At 47.0% G+C, this 22,949-nt stretch overlaps 1 protein-coding gene across 2 annotated transcripts in view; it reads left to right on the top strand.

Moving 5' to 3' along the window:
* LOC147634546 (uncharacterized) overlaps positions 1–22,949 on the top strand; it is a 56,225-nt gene that overhangs the window by 11,427 nt on the left and 21,849 nt on the right. For both annotated transcript variants that reach the window (XM_086803636.1, XM_086803635.1), the window contains exons 6-9: positions 6,384–6,435; positions 6,577–6,665; positions 6,824–6,907; positions 7,063–7,155. In XM_086803636.1, coding sequence (XP_086659762.1) covers positions 6,384–6,435; positions 6,577–6,665; positions 6,824–6,907; positions 7,063–7,155 — 318 coding nt within the window. The remainder of the gene's footprint in view (positions 1–6,383; positions 6,436–6,576; positions 6,666–6,823; positions 6,908–7,062; positions 7,156–22,949) is intronic.

Raw genomic sequence — 22,949 nt, 5'->3', positions numbered from 1 at the left:
TCCCACCGCCATAAATAGCTTTGATGGGTGCTTTTTAGGTCCAGAAGGGGGCACCTACGTGAAGAAGGCCCAAATATTGTCCAGTGCCCAACTTTTGGCTGCCACATGTATTAAATAAGTCCTGCTCAATGTGTACTCACTTATAAGTTGTCCGGTCACTTATAAGTGAGTGTGAACCTACACCAATAATTATTAGCATGTGAACTCATAAAGCTGTAAATTGAGTTTTTGGGGATACTTACCACATGCAAAACACATGTAGACCATCTATCAGTCCCAAACACGTGTGCACATACATGTCCACATGGTGCGAGGTGTTCCTGTCCTATGGACAAACACAGGCAGAAAATCCAGGCATTGTCTAGGCAAACAAAACAAGTCATCCAAAGATAAAATCAAAGTCATGCATACACGTGACTGTAGCTAGATTGGAAGAAATACCCATATGCTCCGTTGTATTAGATAAAATGTCCAAGACTCGTTTATGCCATCATTTGACATATTGCCAGACACACAAATTTACCAGAAACAGCACTCTGGTTTGTCCTGCACAAACTGCTCTATTTTCTGCAGTGGTACTGTACTACACTCAAATGTCACAACCAGTGACCTCAATGTGCATACATACACCTAATGGCAACTGTTGACCTCCTTGCAGCACACACAATGTCTGCACAACCAATCTGTCTTCCTGCAGTTCTTAAAATAGAGTTCTGCAGAGAATCGATGACTTACCTGCAGTGCTTGAAATCGCCTGCTTTCTAAAAAACGGAGGTCCTAACGCGCCCGAAAGCGTTTTCGGCCTGGAAAATATTGTCCAATAGGACACTACAGTAGTCCTATAGCTTTACTCCCGTGAAGAAAGCTCCTCAATCAGAGATCGTTTCCGGTGCCTCCCGTAGACCTTCCGACAAGGGTGTAGTTGCCAACACAAATAGGGAAGAGTAGATGAAGCTCTTACCCTCGTATCGCTTCCTGTGCTTTTCTTGCTTGCAGCTCAGCCCTTAGCATGAACCAGGCTCTGATACCATGAAAAGATGTAGGGAGAAGAGAGCTTGAGCTCTTGCAACAAGCACACACACACTCACAAAACCCTAGAAGAGAATACACAAGGTGAGAGGCTGAAAGTCTTCTTCTTCTTCACACAACACTCAACACACCATATACAAGGATAAGAGTACACACAATATGAAAGGTACTCAACCAAATACATACTAGGGTTCTCTATAGTGTGAACCCAACTAAATAAGCTGACGCTCTATAGTGTGAATCCAACTAAATAAGCTGGCGCTATAACTATGCCAGTCTCTAGTATGGCTGTCACTTGTTATCCCAGTGGCCACATATCACCCATGATCTCACCAACCATGCCAGTGGTGTAAGTGGGGCCTATCCCCTAGGCAGGTCATCAGTGTCCACCGCCTCATTAGATGAGCTCGATATCTCAACACCAAAGCCACCACAAGGCTTAGTAAAAGGTCACAAAGATCGAGTAAATTAGGTTGTAAGTAAAAACCTTTCTATATCAATATTTGGATATATTTTCTTTTTTATAGAGTGATCTCCTCTCCTTAAAGGAGAATGGCACCACTGCCATTCCCCCTACCTACATTGGTGGATAGGATAGTGGCACCACTTCCATTCTCTCTTAGTTAGAATGGCATTCTCTCTTGGTAAGAATGGTATGAAGGGAGAGGCTCCACATGCCACACATGAACAATAGAAAAACAGAAGTTGTAAGGAATTTTGTGACAGAGTCAATTGCAAACCAAAAGCAGCTAACTTCGCTTGCTTGATCTGCCAACTTCTTCTTTCTCAAATGTCCATTTTTAATGCACAGTTTGACTTAAGAAGCCTTGCTCTATAGAGAGCTCCAAGTTACTTTTAAAGCTCTACCTTTAACATCATGAAATTCCTCCAAACAGGTGTGAGCATAATCTTATTACACTTAAACTATTATGCTCACAAAAAGTGTTCAATGCATCCAAATGCCTGTGTAGTGAGTTTCATACAGTAGGAGGGGAATCAAGGTGTTTTCTAGATGAGAACCTATGCCACCTAGTTTGTCAATGAAGTTAGGGATCTCATCAATGTAGAGCCCAAATAAGATCGGGGACAAAGGACTACCTTGTTTCACTCCAATCATGCTAGAGATCTTCTATGACATGCTCATGGAGCTCTAACCCAATCTGCAACTAACTCATAAAGTGTTGTGATGTCCCATGTAATCTTTGATGATACACCCAAATCTTGTAGACATGTGAAGAGGCATGCGTGAGGGACATTGCCAAAGCTTTGCGAAAATCTACAAAGTCGTGTGATATGGCTTCCTCAATATAAACCCGAAGTGTAAAAAATTGATCCAATCCGCATGACCATGATTGATCGTGCTAGCGACTCACCACCCAACTGTAGGTTCGGTGCCTCGAACCACCCCCGAGCTTGAGGTTTGATTGCCGTGAGTCTACTTGGTATTGATGGCCCCAATTTAGCATCCCATACCACGAGGCCAAACCACCCACCTTGGAGCTCTATGGTCATGAGGGCTTGCACGCCCTTGGTAGCCCTCGTCTAATGCATGGATACCTCAATAACTCATAAGTTTCCCCAAGGTCACTTATGTAGAAATAATCGAGCAATTATTGGCCTTTGTTTTATTTATAAGATTTTAGCCATTATTAGCCATAGGCTATTAATTATAAGCTCTTAGCCAATCTAGACCTCATCCTGCTAGCGCCCTAAGCCCATGTGTGAACCCTCCAGGTCCCCATGCCTCAGCTAAGCCTTAATCCTAACCTGAGGTAGTCCATGTCCAGACTTATCGGGATGTAACATACTTCCCTTCTTTTGTTCAATTCACGTCCTTGTGAATGCATAAGGAGACTAGCCTATGTAAGCGAATCCATGGATCCGGTCATGCGTCCATAGCATCTATTCAAGTCCACTGCCTCTTATTGAGGCCAGTGTAAGTCTTCTCTTGTAGACCCTGCTACAAAGATTCAATTGCTTACGACCAAACCAATTGTCATCCAAGAGCTGAATCCCAAAAGGACATTCAGTCTTAAAGTGCACCAAGCTCTACCATAACAACCCTTAGACCCACAACACAACTCAACTATCATACCAAATGGCATCTTGCATTAGTTGTTGGCAAATACTAGTCCACTTAATGCACAAACAAGTCCTAGTTCCACTTACCCCGAGTACAGTATTCTGACAATGAGATCTCCGCTATCCAATCCTCATCCAAGACTGAATGGAGATTGTGTTTTCACACATAACCAATAGATGATACCCACGTTGACTTTAGGGCAAGCATAAAACTGCCCAACAACTTATGGCTTCCAACTACTTTTCACTTCACCAAATTGGGATGAACTTAATATTGCCAAAGCATGCAATCCTATTAATAGAGATCCTCAAGGACAGTGGTTATAACATATTCCACCCCTAACATGTCCATGGCCTACACTCCATCGAACAAGTGGAAAATCCACGACTCCAAGGTCTTGGAAGCGAAATAACACCATGGAACTGCGTCCACCTTGGGGTATCTTTGACCATTTTGGGATCCAACCACATATACAAAGTTAGTATATCAAATGATCCAACTGTCAACTAGTCTAGACATTTAGTCTAAGACCGAGAAGTTCCAAACTTCTCATCTCTCTCATGTACAATTCCGAGGCTACCTCATGTGTCAATATGCATCAATATCTTTTGGCCATCCTAAGAGAGTGTGCGATGAATCATAAAACTTGTCACCCTACGAGTGACATGCTAATGCTCAGACAACCAAGAAAGTCCCTCATCTTGTCACTCTTAGATTAGCACTGCCCCTCAGTTACCATAGGTTAACTATGCCAAAAGATAGAATGTTCATACAAGAAACCCGCGAAGCTTGAGGAGATCCTCGAGGGCAATACACTCTGGCATCCCATACCACCAGAGCACACCCCATATAAAACCCCCGTTAAGCATGATCACAGGTGGAATGGCCAACTTTTCTACCTACAACCCAGCCTTGAAGGAATCAAATTCCTCTTTGAACATCAAGGTCAAACTTTAGGTCAACTGGAGGGTCAATCTAATCCATGGAAAGTCAAGGATGAAAGATACCACCATGTTTACACCCAAATCCTCTCCTTGGCCTCCATAGTTAGTTCTATTGGCTGTCCAGAAACCTTGGTCTTGACATCTTGGATTATGACCATCACCACAAGACTACCTAACTCGGCACCGTGTCGTGGGTTATGACAAGATTGTGTGCCACCTGGCTATCCGGATAACATGAAGGGTTTATGGTAAAACTTGGTATGCTCTCTTCATCATTTTGAAACAAATATCCACTCATGTGGAAGAGTAAGAGCATGCAACAAATTAGATTCCATCACAGTTCGGCAAAGACCTCGAAAAATTCAACATTATTAAATTAGGGGTTTTAAAAAAAGTACAAAAAAGTACTTGAAAATAAGTGTCACAATTGGGCTTGTGAAGGCAATCCTATTGAGCCATTCTTGGACTCACCAATGTGTGTGCAAATTTAGACTTGAATCCCACTTAGCAGAAGCTTTTTGACACCACTTGACAATCCCATGGTCATCATCGGTTGGCGAAGGCATGGAGAACCCATCAATTGTGGGCCCGACACTATGCTCCCTTGGGGGATCTGGGACAACGTGCTCCTATTTATGTTCCAGCCTTACTACTATGGTGGCGGGTAAAATCCTAGCCATCCCGGTGGCTTCACTTGCTCAAAGTTGTCATCGCCCACGATTGACTCCACGTCGTTATTGCCGGATGACTTCATGGAATTACTGCCATTGACTCCATATATTTCTAGTGCACAATAAATGTCCATGCTAACTTGGATAAAAGGAGTGATAGAAAGGTGACGAAGTGAGGCTAGAGAAAGCCTTATAGGGGAGATGAGAAGGGTGCAACGAAGTAAAACTCCTGCGAAGGAGAAGGTTCGATTCCGCCTCACACGTGAGAGAAGCTCTTGTGTGCCCCAATAAATATGAGGCCAAGTTGCTTTATAAGAGAATGATGGGAATAGAAAGCAAAGAAAAAGCTGTCCCTCTTTTAGTGTTGAAAAAAAAGCAAAACGTTTATTGTAAAACTCCCAAAGTAGCCTTCTCTTATTAAAAAAACTAAACTTACCCAACTTTATCTAAAAAAAGCAAGCTTGCTTTTTTTAATAGCAAAAAGTTGGTGCCCCTAAAAAAAGCTTGCTTGCTCTTTTCTTAGCCATGCTTTTACTTCTCTCTAGCACCCGACAGCTTCTCTCTCTGCATTACCCACAAGTTGGCCTTCTGTGCATATACACAAGCCTCTCTCTCTTTCTGGCTGTAATTCAGCCCTACGCACAAAGGACAGATCCATGTTGCTCCTCCATACGGCCTACATAGTGCGTATTGGATTTCCTTGTTGCAACTTCTTGATGTGTATAGGAAGAGCCCCCATGTGATGGGAGCTTCAAAACACATGGAAGAACTGAAAAGGAAATGAAAAAAATGGAAAATGTACATCCAGATAGCAGATGATTATTGTATGATACCCCCTCACCCAATCACATTAGTGTGTAAGAAAAAGAACCAAAGGCACAATGAAGATGACAACGTCGAAATGGAAAAGAAGAAAACAATTCACTTCTTACCAACGTCTGACGGTGACACCCGTGTTGTAGTCTGAGTAGATCTAGCTGGATGATCTGGTTGATCTCATGTCGTGAGAGGTCGAGGTAGGGGAATCTAGCCTGTACTGAAATGGGGGGAGACCACTCAACTACCTCCGAATACCATGCATCATGCATGTGTCGGTAATGGTGGTTGCCGTGTGGACAAGGAGGAGGGCAGTCCAGCTCACCTCACCCACTCCCTCTCCCTCTCGCGATATAACTGCCCAACCATACTCACACATGTATTAATGTTTTGGTTAAGGTCCCATGCAGGTGGGCATCCTTGGATGTCCACACATCCTTTGATTAGTTGCGGCCACTTTAAAAGAGTTCATATCGTAAAGCTAAAGCTCAATAAAACCTTAATAAAATAGGCCCAGTTTCGTATTTACTTCTTGCAAAACATATTAAAATGTGGGTCAGTTTTCTGGCATGCCTATCCTTGGGATTTTCGGGTATCTACATACATAAAATCCAGGTCACGTCCATGATCAAAGACAGCTCACATGCACATTTTCACATGAACACTTATCAAGGAAAAATCCCCCATCTTGCAAAGCTTTGTACCAAATAGTTTGTCAGGCAAGGAGTTAGGCTGGTGTGACAACTTGGCTCATATTAAGAGAGAGGTGTGACACATTGCATATACTTGCAATTTTTCTTTTTTGGTAGGAATAATATTCTCTTGGTTACACAACTGCAGGCATCTAACTCGGCTGCTGATGCTCTGGCTAATACTGCATCTCAGCTCCCTGGTATGCTGCTTCTAAGTTTGTGCTATCATTTAGTTACAAGTGACTTTAGATACAGTTGATTAGGCAGCTTGCTTGACAAATTTCTTGTGCTGGTGGAACACGTCACATCTGCTCTTTTCTTGTTGGTCTGAATTATGCAAGAGAACAAACTTCTGAGCTACTACAATACAACTCCAGACACACGAAACACGACAGAGATTTCAAAGAAAAGTTCTTCTTGCAAAAACAAGGTTAGAAAATTTTAGATGTCATGTTTATAGTGCACAATGCACATTATTATATCTGGTGCTGGCTTGACTATGCTCAACAAAGCTTGCCATAAAGCCACAATCAGATGTGCTCCACTTTCTGTCTAATGGGCAGAGATTCATTAATCTTTAATGGTCAGGTTGCCGAAGATCCAGGTGCTGCAGATTCAGGTTCTAAACACATGGATACTAAGCCTTTTAGTGTCCTTAAAGAAGCAAAGGAGGTATTGCATTTATCCCCTTGTATATGGCTCAAATGGGTTCAAAGCACATGGATGCCCTTATTGGGATCAATTTTTGATGGAGTGGCTAAAATGGGTTCAAAGCACAAAATGCCCTTATTGGGACCAATATTGATGTTGAGTGGCTTATGCATCAGAGGTTTTATCGACTGGAATATCATGGTGCATCCAATGGCAATCGTGGGAAGGCTGGTGTTGGAGCACTACTTTACTCTCCTGATGGTCTGGTGGTAGGTCAATGTTTTCCCCCCCTATTTTCATATAAATTTTTATTGGATATTCTAAAGAAAAATACAAATGAGGTGGAAAAAATATTCAGGTTTTTTACTTATTGATAAAATGCACTCACAATTTGCAACTCAAATATGTAATTAAGATTTTTTAAAAAACCAAGTGTACATGCTGGTTAATTGTAAAAACAAAGGTGCTGTTTTAATCCATATTTTATGTTTTGGTGACCCTTTTTTCCTGGGGCTGGGGAGGTGGGGGTGGTGGTGTGGCGTGTGGCACTTTGTTTGTGAGCATTTCTCGGTGAGAAGAATGACATTTTCACGAGCATTCTCTCTGTATTTGCTCTAATATTTTCTTTCCTTCTCCACTCTCTCTCTCTCTCTCTCTCTCTCTCTCTCTCTCTCTCTCTCTAATATGCACATGCACACTTTTTCTTTTCTTCCGATGACCGGAAGAACACAGTTGTATTATTTTTTGTCTCATAGGCCGACTTTGGCCTCTCGTAGACGTTAATATATCTTTCTTCTTTCTTTCTCTCTCTAATATTTTCTGCGCATGGACCACCTCCCACCCTTTCAATACAGTTTAGACTCCCCTTTTCTCCGGCTCTCTCATGAGGACACCAACGAGATTAACTGGTTAGATCTTCTTAGCCTTTACACCCACTGCACATGGATCACACCTTCGGAGCTCCCACCGAAGATGCGCTTGTACAGAGATCATTTCCTCACACTCACTAAGGATGGATGCAGTTCGGATAATGCGCTTCTACAATGATCATTTCCTCACACTCACTGAGGATGGATTTATCCAGTAGTCGAGCTACCTGAGTGTTCACATGTCCCATGCCATGCGGATTGCAATTGGCTAGATACGGGTTTCATCCCGCCGCCTTAGAGTGGAGATAGGAAGAGCAGAGCGCATCTTCAGAGCCGGGGAGCTCAGACGGAGACCCAGGGAGGAGAGGATCTACCGATTATGCCACACAGATGTTGAGATAGAGAAGCGTTACATATGTTGTTGCCCAGTATACTATGAGATCCGCGGGAGGTTTCAGTGTTCCATGAGGGATTTGGCCCACTCTCTAGGATCCTTGACTTCTCGGACCAGCGTTGCCTAGGGCTCTTCCTACTCGAGCTCCGCAGACATAGGGACACTTTTGTGAGAGAGCTTCGGTCCTTGCCACCTGACCCCTCCCTCACCAGCCAACCGTCATCAGCTTCTTCTTCGGGACTCAGGAGGAGGACACCCATACAGTGGATCCCGTGGACCCACCTCCGGCTGCTCCGGACGCACCTCGCCCAAACGAAGTTACCTTACACCAGGCCTCCGCATTTCAGTGTGCCTGATGCCCTCGGTCCCTTCTCTTTCACACTTGATGAATTACGTGAAATTGTGCCAATGATTGAACATGATCTAGTGGCCTACCTTTCACAACAAAGTAATCATGCAATAATCATCCAATGCACCAAATCTGACGAGATTGATGTTTTGGAGAAGTCAAACAAACTTAAAAGGCACACATGATTAAGACATAGGAGAGAGAGGGAGAGAGAGTGAGTTGGTGTTAGGGTTCTCTTTATTCACATTGTACAAAAAGGTGACTGTATGTTTGTACATGACTTAGGCCCTTGGTCTACTTCCAAAGGGGTGACCTTTGGCCCCTTCTACATGCTAGATGCTGAATGCTATTTCTGAATATGATTGATGCAAATGATGGATTCTGCTTATATATATATATATGCTTAAGGTGCTGGTCTGCCAACAAGTGCTGCTGTCGGCCAGTTCTTGGACAAATATTCATGGATTAAATCCCTTAATGCTGCGCATTCATTCAATGCTTGCCCAAACTTTACTGGCCTTCATACTGATGGTGATGACTGGCTGTTTGGGTCCCCTGGATGGCGGCTGATTGTGTTATAGAGGCTGCCGGCCAGGTTCCCATGTCCTCCATGCTGATGATGATGCTCTAAATGCTGTCCTAACTGTTGTCCTAATGAGGGATTATGCTGTTCATGTTGGACATTAGCCATGGCATGGGTGTGCATGCGACATCCCCTCTTGCTAAACTTGATGACGGGGTGGACACTCTGTCATCCTTCCTCCTTGGACTACTGACTTTGACTTAAGGCTTTGACTTTGCCCTTCTACTTTGACACTTTGTCTGAACTCTGTCCACTTTTGATCTCCACTTTCAAGTCTTCCTCAAGAACTGAGCATCTGTTCCACTACTGTCCCCATGCCTGCCATGCCTTCCCCTTGACACAGCGGTGGGTCACCTGCTGGAATTCCTGTTGCTAGGCCTTTGGAACTAATCTGAGAGCTTAATGATGTACTGGTTCTGAGTACATACCCCCAAAGAACACTTTCCTCTAGCTTCGCCTGTTGTAGACCACTCCATATGCTACCCTGATTGCATTCTTCTGATGGATCTGTGTGCACCTCCTTGAGACTTTCTTAGTGGCTGAGCCTCAATGCTCTAATACCAACGTTGCATGCGCGGAAGCCTTGCTGTACTGATCCACAGCCCTAAGCGTGATTAAGAACAAGATGATGAATAAACATGATTAAGACAGAGGAGGGAGATAGTTGGTGTTAGGGTTTTCTTTATTCATATGGTACAAAAACGTGGCTGTATGTTTGTACACAACTTAGGCCCTTGGTCTACCGGTGACCTCTGCCCTCTTCTACATGCTGAATGCTAATTCTGAATATGCTGAATGCTGAATATGATTGATGCAAATGATGGATTATGCTTATGTATATGCTTGAGGTGCTGGTGGTTGGCCAGCAACTGTTGTTGGCGGCCAGTTCTTGGACAAATATTCATGGATTAAATCCCTTAAATGCTGTGCTTCATTCAATGCCTACCTACACTTTGTTGGCCTTCATACTGATGCTACTGACTGGCTGTTTGGGTCCCCCCCATGGCTGTTGACTGTAGTATGGAGGCTGTTGACCAGGTTCCCATGTCCTCCATGATGATGATGATGATGCTACTATTGATGATAATTCTAACTGCTATCCTAATCAGGGATTATGTTGTTCATGCTGGGATTAGCCATGGCATGGGTGTGCACGTGACACTCCAAATATGCCATGCATCAATACTATTGCAAATCTCCCGTCTCTCGGGAGAACCTGGAGTCCAGTGACCAGTATAGATGGAGCTGGGACCGGCATTGCAGAAATACGAAGGTGAGAGACCTGAAGGGCTAATCCCCCACCCAAACTGATGGCCTCGGCCTCAATGACCCAAGCAACTGTGCCCCACTTAACAGTGCCGGGGGGGGGGGGGGGGGGGGGTCCTGGTCCATAGTGAAGATGTGGAGAATTTGTTGCCAAATCTACCAATCCCAAAGACAATGATGCTCCTAGAGATGGCCACCCCTCGAATAGATTGTTGGTCTATCTCTAACGGCCAGCCAAGTGCCAGCCACCAAGCTCCATGTGCCAACTGCCACTGAAAGAGAGTGATCTTTCGTTGCAAAAAACTATCCCACAGCCTCATCCGGAAATCATTATGAGAGAAACTGAGGAGGGAGGTCTTGGGATTGCCAGTGTCTTGTTGGTGCTGGAGTGCTCTCAACCTCTGGCATCATGATCCTACGGCCCTAGCTATGCGGTGTAGGCAAAAAAGGGGGTACCAGGAGTCTCTTCCTTGTCATCTGGATCATGCCATGTCCACTATCCCGGGTCCCACTAGAGGCGCATGAGAGGACGACCCTCCGGTCCCACTGGAGTAGCATGAGAGAATGGCCCTCCCAAATCTACAAACACTAGAATCTCTCTTTGGCCACCTTGGCCAGTGGAGGATCTATGTGCCGCTTATGCACATGGAAACCACTCACCCTGACCCTATGCAAGGTGCATCCCTTATAATCGTCCATAGGGGGCTTTGCGCTCTGAAGGCTGCCATGAAGTCCAGTAGAGGAGGTGAGTAAGGTGGAGCTCTCATCCGCGACATGGACTGCCAAAGGTATGTCATGCCTAGTGAACACTCCCAACCACTGCGTGCATGCGCCCGGGGGGGGGGTGTGCAGGGTGGCAACCTCTCCGGAGGGATGGAATAGTCGATGTTGAGGCTAAGTTTGTCCCTCCCCCGGATCCTAGTGAGGCTCCTCTTCTGGGCCTCTGGGGACAGCTGTTTGAACGTAAGCCAATCTCCAAGTGACCTAGTAGGACCCATGCTCAAAGCTTCCCCATGATACGTGCGGGCAAGCCCCCTGCATGTTACCATTGGGAAAATGGACCATTGGGTTCCAGATTAGAGGCTATCGGAGACGCTCCTCAGATGCAATAGGAGCGGACTGTCGAAGGGTTGGCTTGAGATGATCCCGAGCATGCAAGAGACTGGTTGCAAATCTGTCCTCAAATGCAAAGCTAAAGCCATGAGCCCACATCTCCGTGAAGATCCATCTCGTACTCCAAGGCCAAGGGCCTCCGAAAATCGGGGTGCGGGTGGAGATCCTGGCTAGGAGGAAGTCCTTCTAGGGCTAGCCGCTTGGAAGAAGGCTAGGAACTATCAACTTGTCTAAAAGGGCATGACTCTGAATGGAGGGGTCGATGATGCCCCCTGCATTGCAGGTGAATGATTACTCCCCCAGCCACCTTGGCCCGGGTGGGTGGCAACCTCTCCGGAGGGATGGAATAGTCGATGTTGAGGCTAAGTTTGTCCCTCCCCCGGATCCCAGTGAGGCTCCTCTTCTGGGCCTCTGGGGCTAGCTGTTTGAACGTAAGCCAATCTCCAAGTGACCTAGTAGGACCCATGCTCAAAGCTCCCCATGATACGTGCGGGCAAGCCCCCCGCATGTGACCATTGGGCAAATGGACCACTGGGTTCCAGATTAAAGGCTATCAGAGATGCTCCTCAGATGCAATAGGAGCGGACTGTCGAAGGGTTGGCTTGAGATGATCCCGAGCACGCAAGAGACTGGTTGCAAATCTGTCCTCAAATGCAAGGCTAAAGCCACGAGCCCACATCTCCGTGAAGATCCATCTTGTACTCCAAGGCCAAGGGCCTCCCAAAAACAGGGTGCGGGTGGAGATCTTGGCTAGGAGGAAGTCCTTCTAGGGCTAGCCGCTTGGAAGAAGGCTAGGAACTATCAACTTGCCTAAAAGGGCATGACTCTGAATGGAGGGGTCGATGATGCCCAAGCCTCCCTGCATCGCAGGTGAATGATTACTCCCCCGGCCACCTTGGCTCGGGCGGGCCTCCCCTTGCTGCCAGCCCACATAAAGTTGCAGATCAACCGTTGAACTTGACCAATGCAAGTTCGGGAGAAGGCCCCACAAGATGTATGGTGGCAAGAAGAACCTGGTTTGCCACCACGACCTTGCCAGCTAAGGAAAGCTTGGTTGAATTGCAGCATAACAACTTCTTTGGAATGCTTTAGAAGAAGAGGCGCTAGCTGTTGCTTCGGGGAGATATCGATGCCCACTTGGCATCCAAGATAACGAACTAGAGTGCCCCTCCACCGGAAGTCTGGATGCCAAGTTGGGGCAGGCGATGAGCCAACCCAAAATCGACACCGCTTGTGCCAGTTGATTAGTGCCCCAGATGCACGGAAGATTATCTCTATTGCCTTGGCGAATCTCTAGAGGTTCCCCTCATCTCCGGACAGGTATGCTGCTGTGTCATCGGTGAACTTGGAATCAAGCAACTCTTGTGCGCGGATGGGAAGATGCAGTCCCTAGAACCCTATCTCTTGAGTGGAGAGAAAACTACTCATGGGCTCGGCTACAAAAAGAAATAGATTAGGTGCCAGTGGATAGCCCTGTTGGAGTAGAAAGCGGAAATTCGTCCCCTTTGGCTCCCTAAATGAGAACCTAGCTGTGTGAAGCCAAGTAAAGTCCAGAAACACCTCGGACCCACTTCTCAAGAAATCCCATCTTGCACATCGTTCCCTCCAGAAAGCCCCAATCCACTCTGTCATAGGCTTTCTCAAAATCAAGGAGAGCAATAAGATCTTGCTGCCACAACGTGGCTGAAGCGGTTGCCTCTCAGAAAGTGAAGATGTCCAGGATGCTCCGATCCTAGAGGAAACCTGTATGTGTGCCATGGATCAAACGGGGAGGAAGGGCTGCAGTTGCCGGCTGAGCGCCTTCTCTCGAATTTTGTTGGCGATCCCTAAGAGGGTGATGGGTCTCCACTGGCGAATCTCCAATCTGTTGCCACCCTCCTTGGGAATCAAATGGATGAATCCCTCTGACGGCCTATCTAGCATGGCTCATGTGATCATCATCTCATTGAAGGTAGCTTAGAAGCCGCCTTCCATGAGATCCTAGTGTCGGAGAAATAGGGAGACCGGAAGCGTGTCCTCTCCCGGGCATTTGTCCCTAGAGAGTCCCGTCATATCCTTTGCAAGCTCCTCTGCAGTAAAGGGAGTCAACAGGAAAGTACGGATAGCAGGAGGAACCACCTCTCTTGTACGTCGCCAAACCCTCTCAGGCACATCCAGCCCTAGTGAAGATAGGGGGGCACTCATGAGGGGCAATGGCTCTCACATGGGGGGGATTTGCAACAATGGATCCATCTTGGTCTCCTAACCCGTGGATACCATCCCTTCGCCTTTGTGGACCTTCTATCTCAAAGGAATCCCCGGTGACCCTAACTCCCGCCTGGGTCCAAAAGGAGGCTCTGGCATGATATCTGTACTCCACCCTCCGCTCCTCGATGGAACTAAGCCCTGTACGGGTGGTAGCCAATTGGGCCTCAATCCACAGGCTATCTGGTGAAATCTCTTGGAGCTGCTACAAGTAGGCTAGGCTCTGACGGATGCTTCTCTCTTGCTTTCAGAAGCGAGCCAATCTGCTCTGTACTACCTCCTACAATAAACTACTGATCTCTCCAAGGCCTGCATCCAAGGCACTTGCGGCTGATTCTGATTGAAAATCCAACCTCCGCTCCTCGATGGAACTAAGCCCTGTACGGGTGGCAGCCAATTGGGCCTCAATCCACGGGCTATCTGGTGAATTCTCTTGGATAGGCTAGGCTCCGACGGATGCTTCTCTCCTGCTCTCAGAAGCGAGCTAATCTGCTCTGTACTACCTCCTGTAATAAACTACTGATCTCTCCAAGTCCTGCATCCAAGGCACCTGCGGCTGATTCTGATTGAAAATCCAACCTCTCCCAAATCTCCTCTATCGAGCTGCATATTTTTGAGTCCTAAATGAAGCTGTTAGGGATCCAAGTGCTCAAATGTCTGTTTGGCCTCCAGGGATAGAATAACACGTGCATGATTGGAGAAAGTCACCACGTGCGCAAGCCCACTCATCTACATAGAACCAGTCTAATCTGGACAGGTTAGGGCCTGTACTCATCTTGTCGGATCTTGAGAAGCACAGTTTCCTTGGGCTGCGTCCAAGCTTTGGTAAATGCCAAGGGTTTGCCCCCTCAAAACTAAATCAACTGTAGAAGCCCAGGGGTGTAGAGGAGAGTGTGTCGGTGAAGAAGTGTGAGAGTTGGAGCAGGTTTGTGAACCACACAGAGAGAGATAGCAGAAGTCGACTCCTTGCAGGTTTCTTACGTGAGTGTTATTCTTACACTCACACTACGTGAGTTTTATTAAAAACTTAGGGTACACATGTGTCCGGGCGTCCAGCCGGACACGGGCCAATTTGGCCATGTAAAATAATGTGTGTGTGTGTGTGTGTTTATATGTACACACTTTACATATGCTCAGCAAGAGCTTTACCCCAACAACCTCCCGCTTAAAGATCTTGATGAGCGATCTTGTAGGAGTGTGTGTGTGAGAATCATCTAACTCCCACCAAATCAAGGCAATGCTCATGCGATGACTTGGCGAGGCTCTTTGTCAATACATCTGAGGGATTTTCTTGTGTTTTGATCTTAGTCAGTGCGACTAGACCATCTTCTATCACTTGTCTGATAAAGTGATAGCGCACATCAATGTGCTTTGTACACGCATGAAACATGGCATTCTTAGCCAGATGAATGGCACTCTGGCTATCACAATAGATGACTGGCATGTGCTACTGCAAACCCAACTCGGTGACAAGTCTGTGGAAATATATTCAGCCTCAGTAGTGGATAGTGCAACAATCCTTTGTAGCCTGGAGCACCATGAAATTGCACCACCAGCCAATGTAAACACATACCCGCTAGTGGACTTGCGAGTATCAACATCACCTGCCATGTTTGCATCACAATACCCCTCTAGATGCATGGACCCTTCACCAAAGCATAAGCATTTATCCACTGTACCCTTCTAGTAGCGTAATATGTATTTCACTGCTTCCCAATGCAACTTGCCTGGATTTGCCATGTATCTGCTTACAACTCCCACTGCATAAGCAATGTCCATACGAGTCGTGATCATGGCATACATCAGTGAACCACAAGCTGATGCATACGGTACATCTCGCATAGCATTAATGCTTGCATCATCTTTTGGGCAGTCTCTCTTGCTAAGCTTAACATGAGGAGGCAATGGCACTCCTTACGGCTTAGCATTAGACATATTGAACCTGTCAAGTACCTTTTTAATGTACTTTTCTTGAGACAAGAAGAGAAGCTTTCTCTTTCTATCCCTTTTGATACGCATGCCCAAGATGTGTTCTGCACTGCCTAAGTCTTTCATAGAAAAGACTGAATTCAGCTGTTTCAGAGCTTCAATTCTCTTTGCGGCAAGTAACATATCATCCACATACAGTACCAAGATGATGAGACTGTCATCGTCAGCCCTCTTGGTATACAAGCAGTGATCAGCATCACTTCGTTTAAAACCCTGTGAGAGCATGAGGCATCAAACTTTTTGTACCATTGTCTGGGTGCTTGTTTCAAGCCATAGAGACTCCGTTTAAGTTTGCATACAAGATGTTCCTTCCCAGACTGTACAAAACCTTCTGGCTGTTTCATATAGAGCTCTTCCTCTATATCTGAAACCGATCCCGTCTAGTGGGAATAGACTCCGTTGGACACCCACATGCGTAATAGCACAACTTAATATCACAATTTGAAGTGGACAACTTAATAACAACTGAAATTTGAAATGAAATAGATGGACACCAGCACTGGGGCCGGAACGGGCCGACCCCCCCCTCTCAATATATGATATATTATTGGGAGAATTTAACAAATACAATGCTCCATGGGTTCAATGAATCAGATGATGTCCATGTACAAATGAATACAGTACCAAACAAAAAGCTCGAAGTAGATGTTCGAAGGAGAGCGACCACTTGAGTGGTCCAGTCTCTACGGTCTTGTGCCTTCACTGGACTCCGCGGAGAGCGCCCCACTGGTGTTCCAGGACCACGCACAAACAGGCGCTCCCGTACTAACGCCTGGCTCTCCTGATCTCGGCACCTTTGGACCGTGGTTCTCCAAAAGCTTGGACTACCCAGCACCGAACGGGTGTTTAGCCGTAGAGAGAATCCTTTATCAGATTTACAACAAAGTTCTTTACTTAAATCCGAATTCACTTACTTGTAGCTTGCAGATGGAAGACCAATACCCGAGGTGTTTGTGTGCAGCTACTAGTGGTGGACACCAAGACACAGCAGCCTGTCGAAGAGAAGGAGGAGGAGCTGCCTGTGTTGAAGGTGTAGCCACCTAGGAGGTGCAGAGCCACCTGTAACCACCTATGGATTAACCGCCTGGAGAGGAGCACAGCCGCCTGCTGTGGAGGAGGAGTAGGCGCAACCGTCCATTGGAGGTAGAGCCGCCTGGCTGCAGAGCACAGCCACTAGTCTGAAGAGGAGAAAGTGGCGCAGCCTAAAGAATCGTGGAGGAGCAACTACTATACAGAGGAGGCAGCCTGCTGTGGGAGGCACTGCCTGTTGAAGATGGAGCGCAGCTTGCAAGAGCCTGCAGGAGGTGAAATGCAGCCTGTTGGAGATGGAGAAGGAGCCGCCTGTATGCAGAGCACAGCCGCCGGGGGATTAGAGGTAGCCGCCTGGCTGCAGCCGCCTTTGGGGTGGCCCAGCCGTCTGCAGGACAGAAGCAGCCGCTGGAGTTGGTCACACAGCCGCCTACAAAGGGGAGGCAGCGTAGCCTTGTTATGAAGGTGGAGCAGGTGCAGTCGTCTACTGGAGGTGGGCACACAGCCGTCTGTAAGAGGCAGCGTTGCCTGCTGGTGTTGGACACACAGTCGCCTGTGGAGAAAGCAGCGCAGCCTGCTGGTGTTGGACACACAGTCGCCTGTGGAGAAAGCAGCGCAGCCTGTATGCTGGAGGTCGCAGCCAGCCGCCTGGTGGTGCAATCGCTTGAGAGGAGTAGAAGTGCAACTGGCTGGAGAACAGGCGCACGATCATATGCCTTTTTTGGGTGGTCGTGGTGCTTCCTTTTGTAGAGGTTGGAGAGGAGTTAAATCACCACAGCTAGCCGGCTCCCCACGTTTGCATGGGGGTGGCCAGCTTCAACACCCCACACACACACTTAAGGGACTAAGTGTGGCTCCCCACCTTGGCCCATATGTGGGTGCCCATAATGGGTCCCCACTTTTAAGTGAATGTGAACTTAGAACCTTATAAAATGAAAGGTTAGAAATAAACTATTAAACCAACAAGTGCAATACACTTACCAGCTGTTCACACGCAACAAAACTCGTCAAAAGACAGAGCAAACTTCACGACTCACTGGCAGGCGTCCCTGCTCAGTGAAAGTGACACGTCAAACAGGCAAACACAAAAATACAAGTCATGCGAAAACAGTTTCAAACATGCAAAAACATGAGTGCATGTGCAAATAGTAATAGTATCATGGACATATCTGTCGGGCACAAAAATGGCACGACATAAAACATAAATCTTGGTCTTCCTATGGAGTGACAGTCCCATAGGTAAAACACAGTTCCAGGCACGAGCCTTCCTATTGAGTGACAGTCCCATAGGCAAGACACGGCACGAATACTGGCTCTTCCATGGCGTGACAATCCCATGGATAGAACACAGTCCAGGTCATACACGGGTGGCACCAGTCTGGCTCCCGTCCATACGACACCATCCTGCTAACACACGGGTGGCACCAGTCTGGCTCCCGTCCACGTCAAGCAAAAATACTGGCCTCTTCACATGAGACACCGGCCTGGCCTCAAGTGAACGAGACACAAATCTGGAGATGGACCAAATGGTCGGCCAATTGGTGACATCCCCTTGGGCTTCTAAAGAGTTGTCCTCAACTGGAAAGCCTCAAGATATGCCTGCAACAGCTGTGGGTAATCAACAAAATAATCCTCGTTTACCCACTTTGCATCAATGGGCAAATAATTCCTCTATGACCAACATAAGGTGGAGCGTGACATTCGTTCATAACCTTTGGACGCATATCCTTCACCACACATAAGCACTCATAAGATAACCCTCTTTAATCACATAAGAGGCATGTGAGTGACCAGCCATCAAATCAGTCCATATATGGCAAAAATCAGCATTCAAATGATACAAATCTTGCATAGTAGATAAGTCTCCTCTGTAATTGCAGCCACATATGGCCTCTTGGACAATGCATCTGCTACCAAATTCTCCTTTATTGCTTTATTAATATGGATGTGTGATACAATCGGGATGGAATATCCCTCTTTGCCAGCATGATCAACACTACCCTGCATATCGGGAACTGCATGCACATTAGGCTTAGACTGCTTGTCCTCTTGCATCTTGCTTACGTTTGGGGCATTGCCGAAACATATGCTCTTTGCTTCCACATGCAAAACATTTCCTGTCTTTCGCATATTGCTCCCTTTGCTCAGGAGTCAAGCCAAACCTGTTCTTCTTGAACTTTGTGGCATGAGGCTCATGGTCCTCTCTTTTTCTTTTCCCCTTATCCAACGGGGCAGCCCTATCTGCATGGGCTCCATGGGCCATCATGGAAGTTTCATGAAGCACGGTGGCATGTGCTCCACGAACTTGAGAATCAGATGCATGTGACTTTCTTGCATAAGACAATGTCTCTCCATGAGACAACTCAGAAGGCAAAGCTCTTTTAGTGGCAGACCTGTCACCCCTACCATGGGATACATGTCTTGAATGCATGTGACCTTCATGCCCTCCATGAGCACTAGCATACATATACCTGTCAGGCTTTGTGTCTTGTGGAGAAGATGCATGTCGAGAGGTGACTGTCACCTCTTCCTTTTGCATAAAAGACCTCAACCTTTGAGACACGGGATCTCCATGCTTCAAGCAAGGTGGATTTCTGAATTTCAGCTCTCCATCTTCCCCCTTTTTGATGTCACCTTTGCGGAGGAGGTAGGAAAGTGCCAACTCCCGTGGCTTCTTGCCCACTTCTTGTGCCATGGACTCAAAAGTCACGTCTACCATTGCATCAGGCTCTTCTTTTTGCATGACTGTCTTTCCTCGAGACAGTTGTCCCTTTGAATCACTATCAGTTACCCTTTCAAGGGACTTGTGCCTTCCTCGTAGAGCATCAGAACCACGCGAGGCACTTGATGGGCCCCAGCACTTCCAAAGGGTTACCTTGGCTGTCCATTGTGTTAATTGTGCTAGAAGCGGGGTGTCCAAAACACAGGTTCGTTTCCCCACTAAGAAGAGGGAAATGACCGTGCTCTGATATCAATGAAACCGATTCCGTCTAGTGGGAATAGACTCCGTTGGACACCCACACGCGTTAGCACAACTTAATATCACAATTTGAAGTGGACAACTTAATAACAACTGAAATTTGAAATGAAATGAAATGAAATAGATGGACACCAGCACTGGGGCCGGAACGGGCCGACCCCCCCCCCCCTCAATATATGATATATTATTGGGAGTATTTAACAAATACAATGCTCCATGGGTTCAATGAACCAGATGATGTCCATGTACAAATGAAAACAGTACCAAACAAAAAGCTCGAAGTAGATGTTCGAAGGAGAGCGACCACTTGAGTGGTCCAGTCTCTACGGTCCTGTGCCTTCACTGGACTCCGCGGAGAGCGCCCCACTGGTGTTCCAGGACCATGCACAAACAGGCGCTTCCGTACTAACGCCTGGCTCTCCCGATCTCGGTACCTTTGGACCGTGGTTCTCCAAAAGCTTGGACTACCCGGCACCGAACGGGTGTTTAGCCGTAGAGAGAATCCTTTATCAGATTTACAACAAAGTTCTTTACTTAAATCTGAATTCACTTACTTGTAGCTTGCAGATGGAAGACCAATACCCGAGGTGTCTGTGTGCAGCTACTAGTGGTGGACACCAAGACACAAGCAGCTTGTCGAAGAGGAGGAGGAGGAGCTGCCTGTGTTGAAGGTGTAGCCACCTAGGAGGTGCAGAGCCACCTGTAACCGCCTATGGATGGAAAGTGTAACCGCCTGCAGAGGAGCACAGCCGCCTGCTGTGGAGGAGGAGGAGTAGGCGCAACTGTCCATTGGAGGTAGAGCCGCTTGGCTGCAGAGCACAGCCACTAGTCTGAAGAGGAGAAAGTGGCGCAGCCTAAAGAATCGTGGAGCAGCAGCTACCATACAGAGGAGGTAGCCTGCTGTGGGAGGCACTGCTTGCTGAAGATGGAGCGCAGCCTGCAAGAGCCTGCAGGAGGTGAAACGCAGCCTGCTGGAGATGGAGAAGGAGCCGCCTGTATGCAGAGCACAGCCGTCGGGGGATTAGAGGTAGCCGCTTGGCTGCAGTCGCCTTTGGGGTGGCCCAGCCATCTGCAGGACAGAAGCAGCCGCTGGAGTTGGTCACACAGCCGCCTGCAAAGGGGAGGCAGCGTAGCCTTGTTATGAAGGTGGAGCAGGTGCAGTCGTCTACTGGAGGTGGGCACACAGCCGCCTGTAAGAGGCAGCGCAGCCTACTGGTGTTGGACACACAGTCGCCTGTGGAGAAAGCAGCGCAGCCTGTATGCTGGAGGTGGCAGCCAGCCGCTTGGTGGTGCAATCGCTTGAGAGGAGCAGAAGTGCAGCTGGCTGGAGAACAGGCGCACGATCATGTGCCTTTTTTGGGTGGTCGTGGTGCTTCCTTTTGTAGAGGTTGGAGAGGAGTTGTCGGGCACAAAAATGGCACGACATAAAACATAAATCCTGGTCTTCCTATGGAGTGACAGTCCCATAGGTAAAACACAGTTCCAGGCATGAGCCTTCCTATGGAGTGACAATCCCATAAGCAAGACATGGCACGAATACTGGCTCTTCCATGGCGTGTCAATCCCATGGATAGAACACAGTCCAGGTCATACACGGGTGGCACCAGTCTGGCTCCCGTCCATACGACACCATCCTGCTACCACACGGGTGGCACCAGTCTGGCTCCCATCCATGTCAAGCAAAAATACTGGCCTCTTCACATGAGACACCGGCCTGGCCTCAAGTGAACGAGACACAAATTTGGAGATGGACCAAATGGTCGGCCAATTGGTGACAATATCACCATGCAAGAAAGCAGTTTTGACATCCATTTGATCTAGCTCAAGATCCAATGAAGCCAGCAAGGCAAGTAAGACCCTTATAGTGGTCATTTTTACAACAGGAGAGAACACTTCCTGGAAGTCAATGCCCTCTTCCTGCTTGTACCCTTTTGCTACAAGTCTTGCCTTGTACTTGGGTTTTCCATCAACACACTTGACTTTATAAACCCATTTGTTTGGAATTGCCTTCTTGCCCTTAGGTAAGCAAACCAAATCCCAAGTGTCATTTTGTAACAATGACTTCATTTCCTCTTGCATGGCAAGCTCCCACTGTTTCTGTTTATCACATGATTGGGCTTCCTTATATGAAACAGGCTCACCCTAATCTGACAGCATAATGTAATCAAGAGAAGGCGTAAACCTTTGAGGAGCCCTTCTAACATGTGTGGACCGCCTCACCCAATGATCTACATTGGCAGGCATAGGATCCACATCAGGTAGAATGTTCTCCACAGCATCATGGGGCTGATTTTCCCCATTTTCAGCCAGCTTTCCATCATTTGCAGGTGGATTTTCAGCCCCCTGCTTGTTGCCATACATGTCTATTGGCTGTCTGTTATCTTCTGGCTCAAAGACAATAGGCTCTTCATCAGCCATTTGCTGATTTTCAGTCACAACTGGTGGCAAAATTGACTCAAACTTAACTCTTTTCTTGTTCTCATTGCATGGAACAGAGTTATTTAACAGTTTGGTCTCATTGAATATTACATCTCGGCTGCGAACAATCTTTCGAGATAGAGGATCCCACACTCTATAGCCCATTTCTCCTTCATCTCCATAACCCATGAAGATGCCCTTGATGGACTTCCTGGCTAGCTTGGACCTATTCTCTACCGGAATAAGCACATATGCCTCATAGCCAAACACTTTTAAATGGTCATATGAGGCCGGTTTGCTAGACCAAACCTCCTCAGGGATGCCATTCTCTAACGCACGATTAGGAGACCTGTTGCATATATGAACCGCGGTTTTCAATGCCTCTCCCGAGAACTGCTGAGGGAGATTAGCAGTGGACAGCATGCAACGGACTCGCTCACATAATGTACGGTTTATTCTCTCAGCCACCCCGTTTGAAGAGGGATTATAAGGAGCTGTGAGCTCCCTATTAATTCCTTGCTTCTCACATAGCTTGTTAAACCCTTTAGATACATACTGTGTGCCATTATCAGTTCTCATGCACTTTAGTTTCTTGCCTGTTTGAGTACTCACATAGACATAGAACCTTTTAAATGCATCTAGGGCCTCATCCTTATGTTTCAAGGGATATGCCCACAACTTTCGAGATGCATCATCAACAAAAGTGATAAAATATTTCATATCACCGTATGTTTTCACAGGCATAGAACACACATCAGAATGAACCAGATCAAGTATTTGAGACTTTCTTCGCACACCAGAGTAATAAGAACGTTTTACTTGCTTTCCA

The sequence above is a fragment of the Cibotium barometz genome, chromosome 10 (genome assembly GCF_041138505.1).
Source record: "Cibotium barometz isolate CiBa-2024 chromosome 10, ASM4113850v1, whole genome shotgun sequence".
Lineage (NCBI taxonomy): Eukaryota > Viridiplantae > Streptophyta > Polypodiopsida > Cyatheales > Cibotiaceae > Cibotium > Cibotium barometz.
This window is presented reverse-complemented; position numbering and strand designations above follow the sequence as displayed.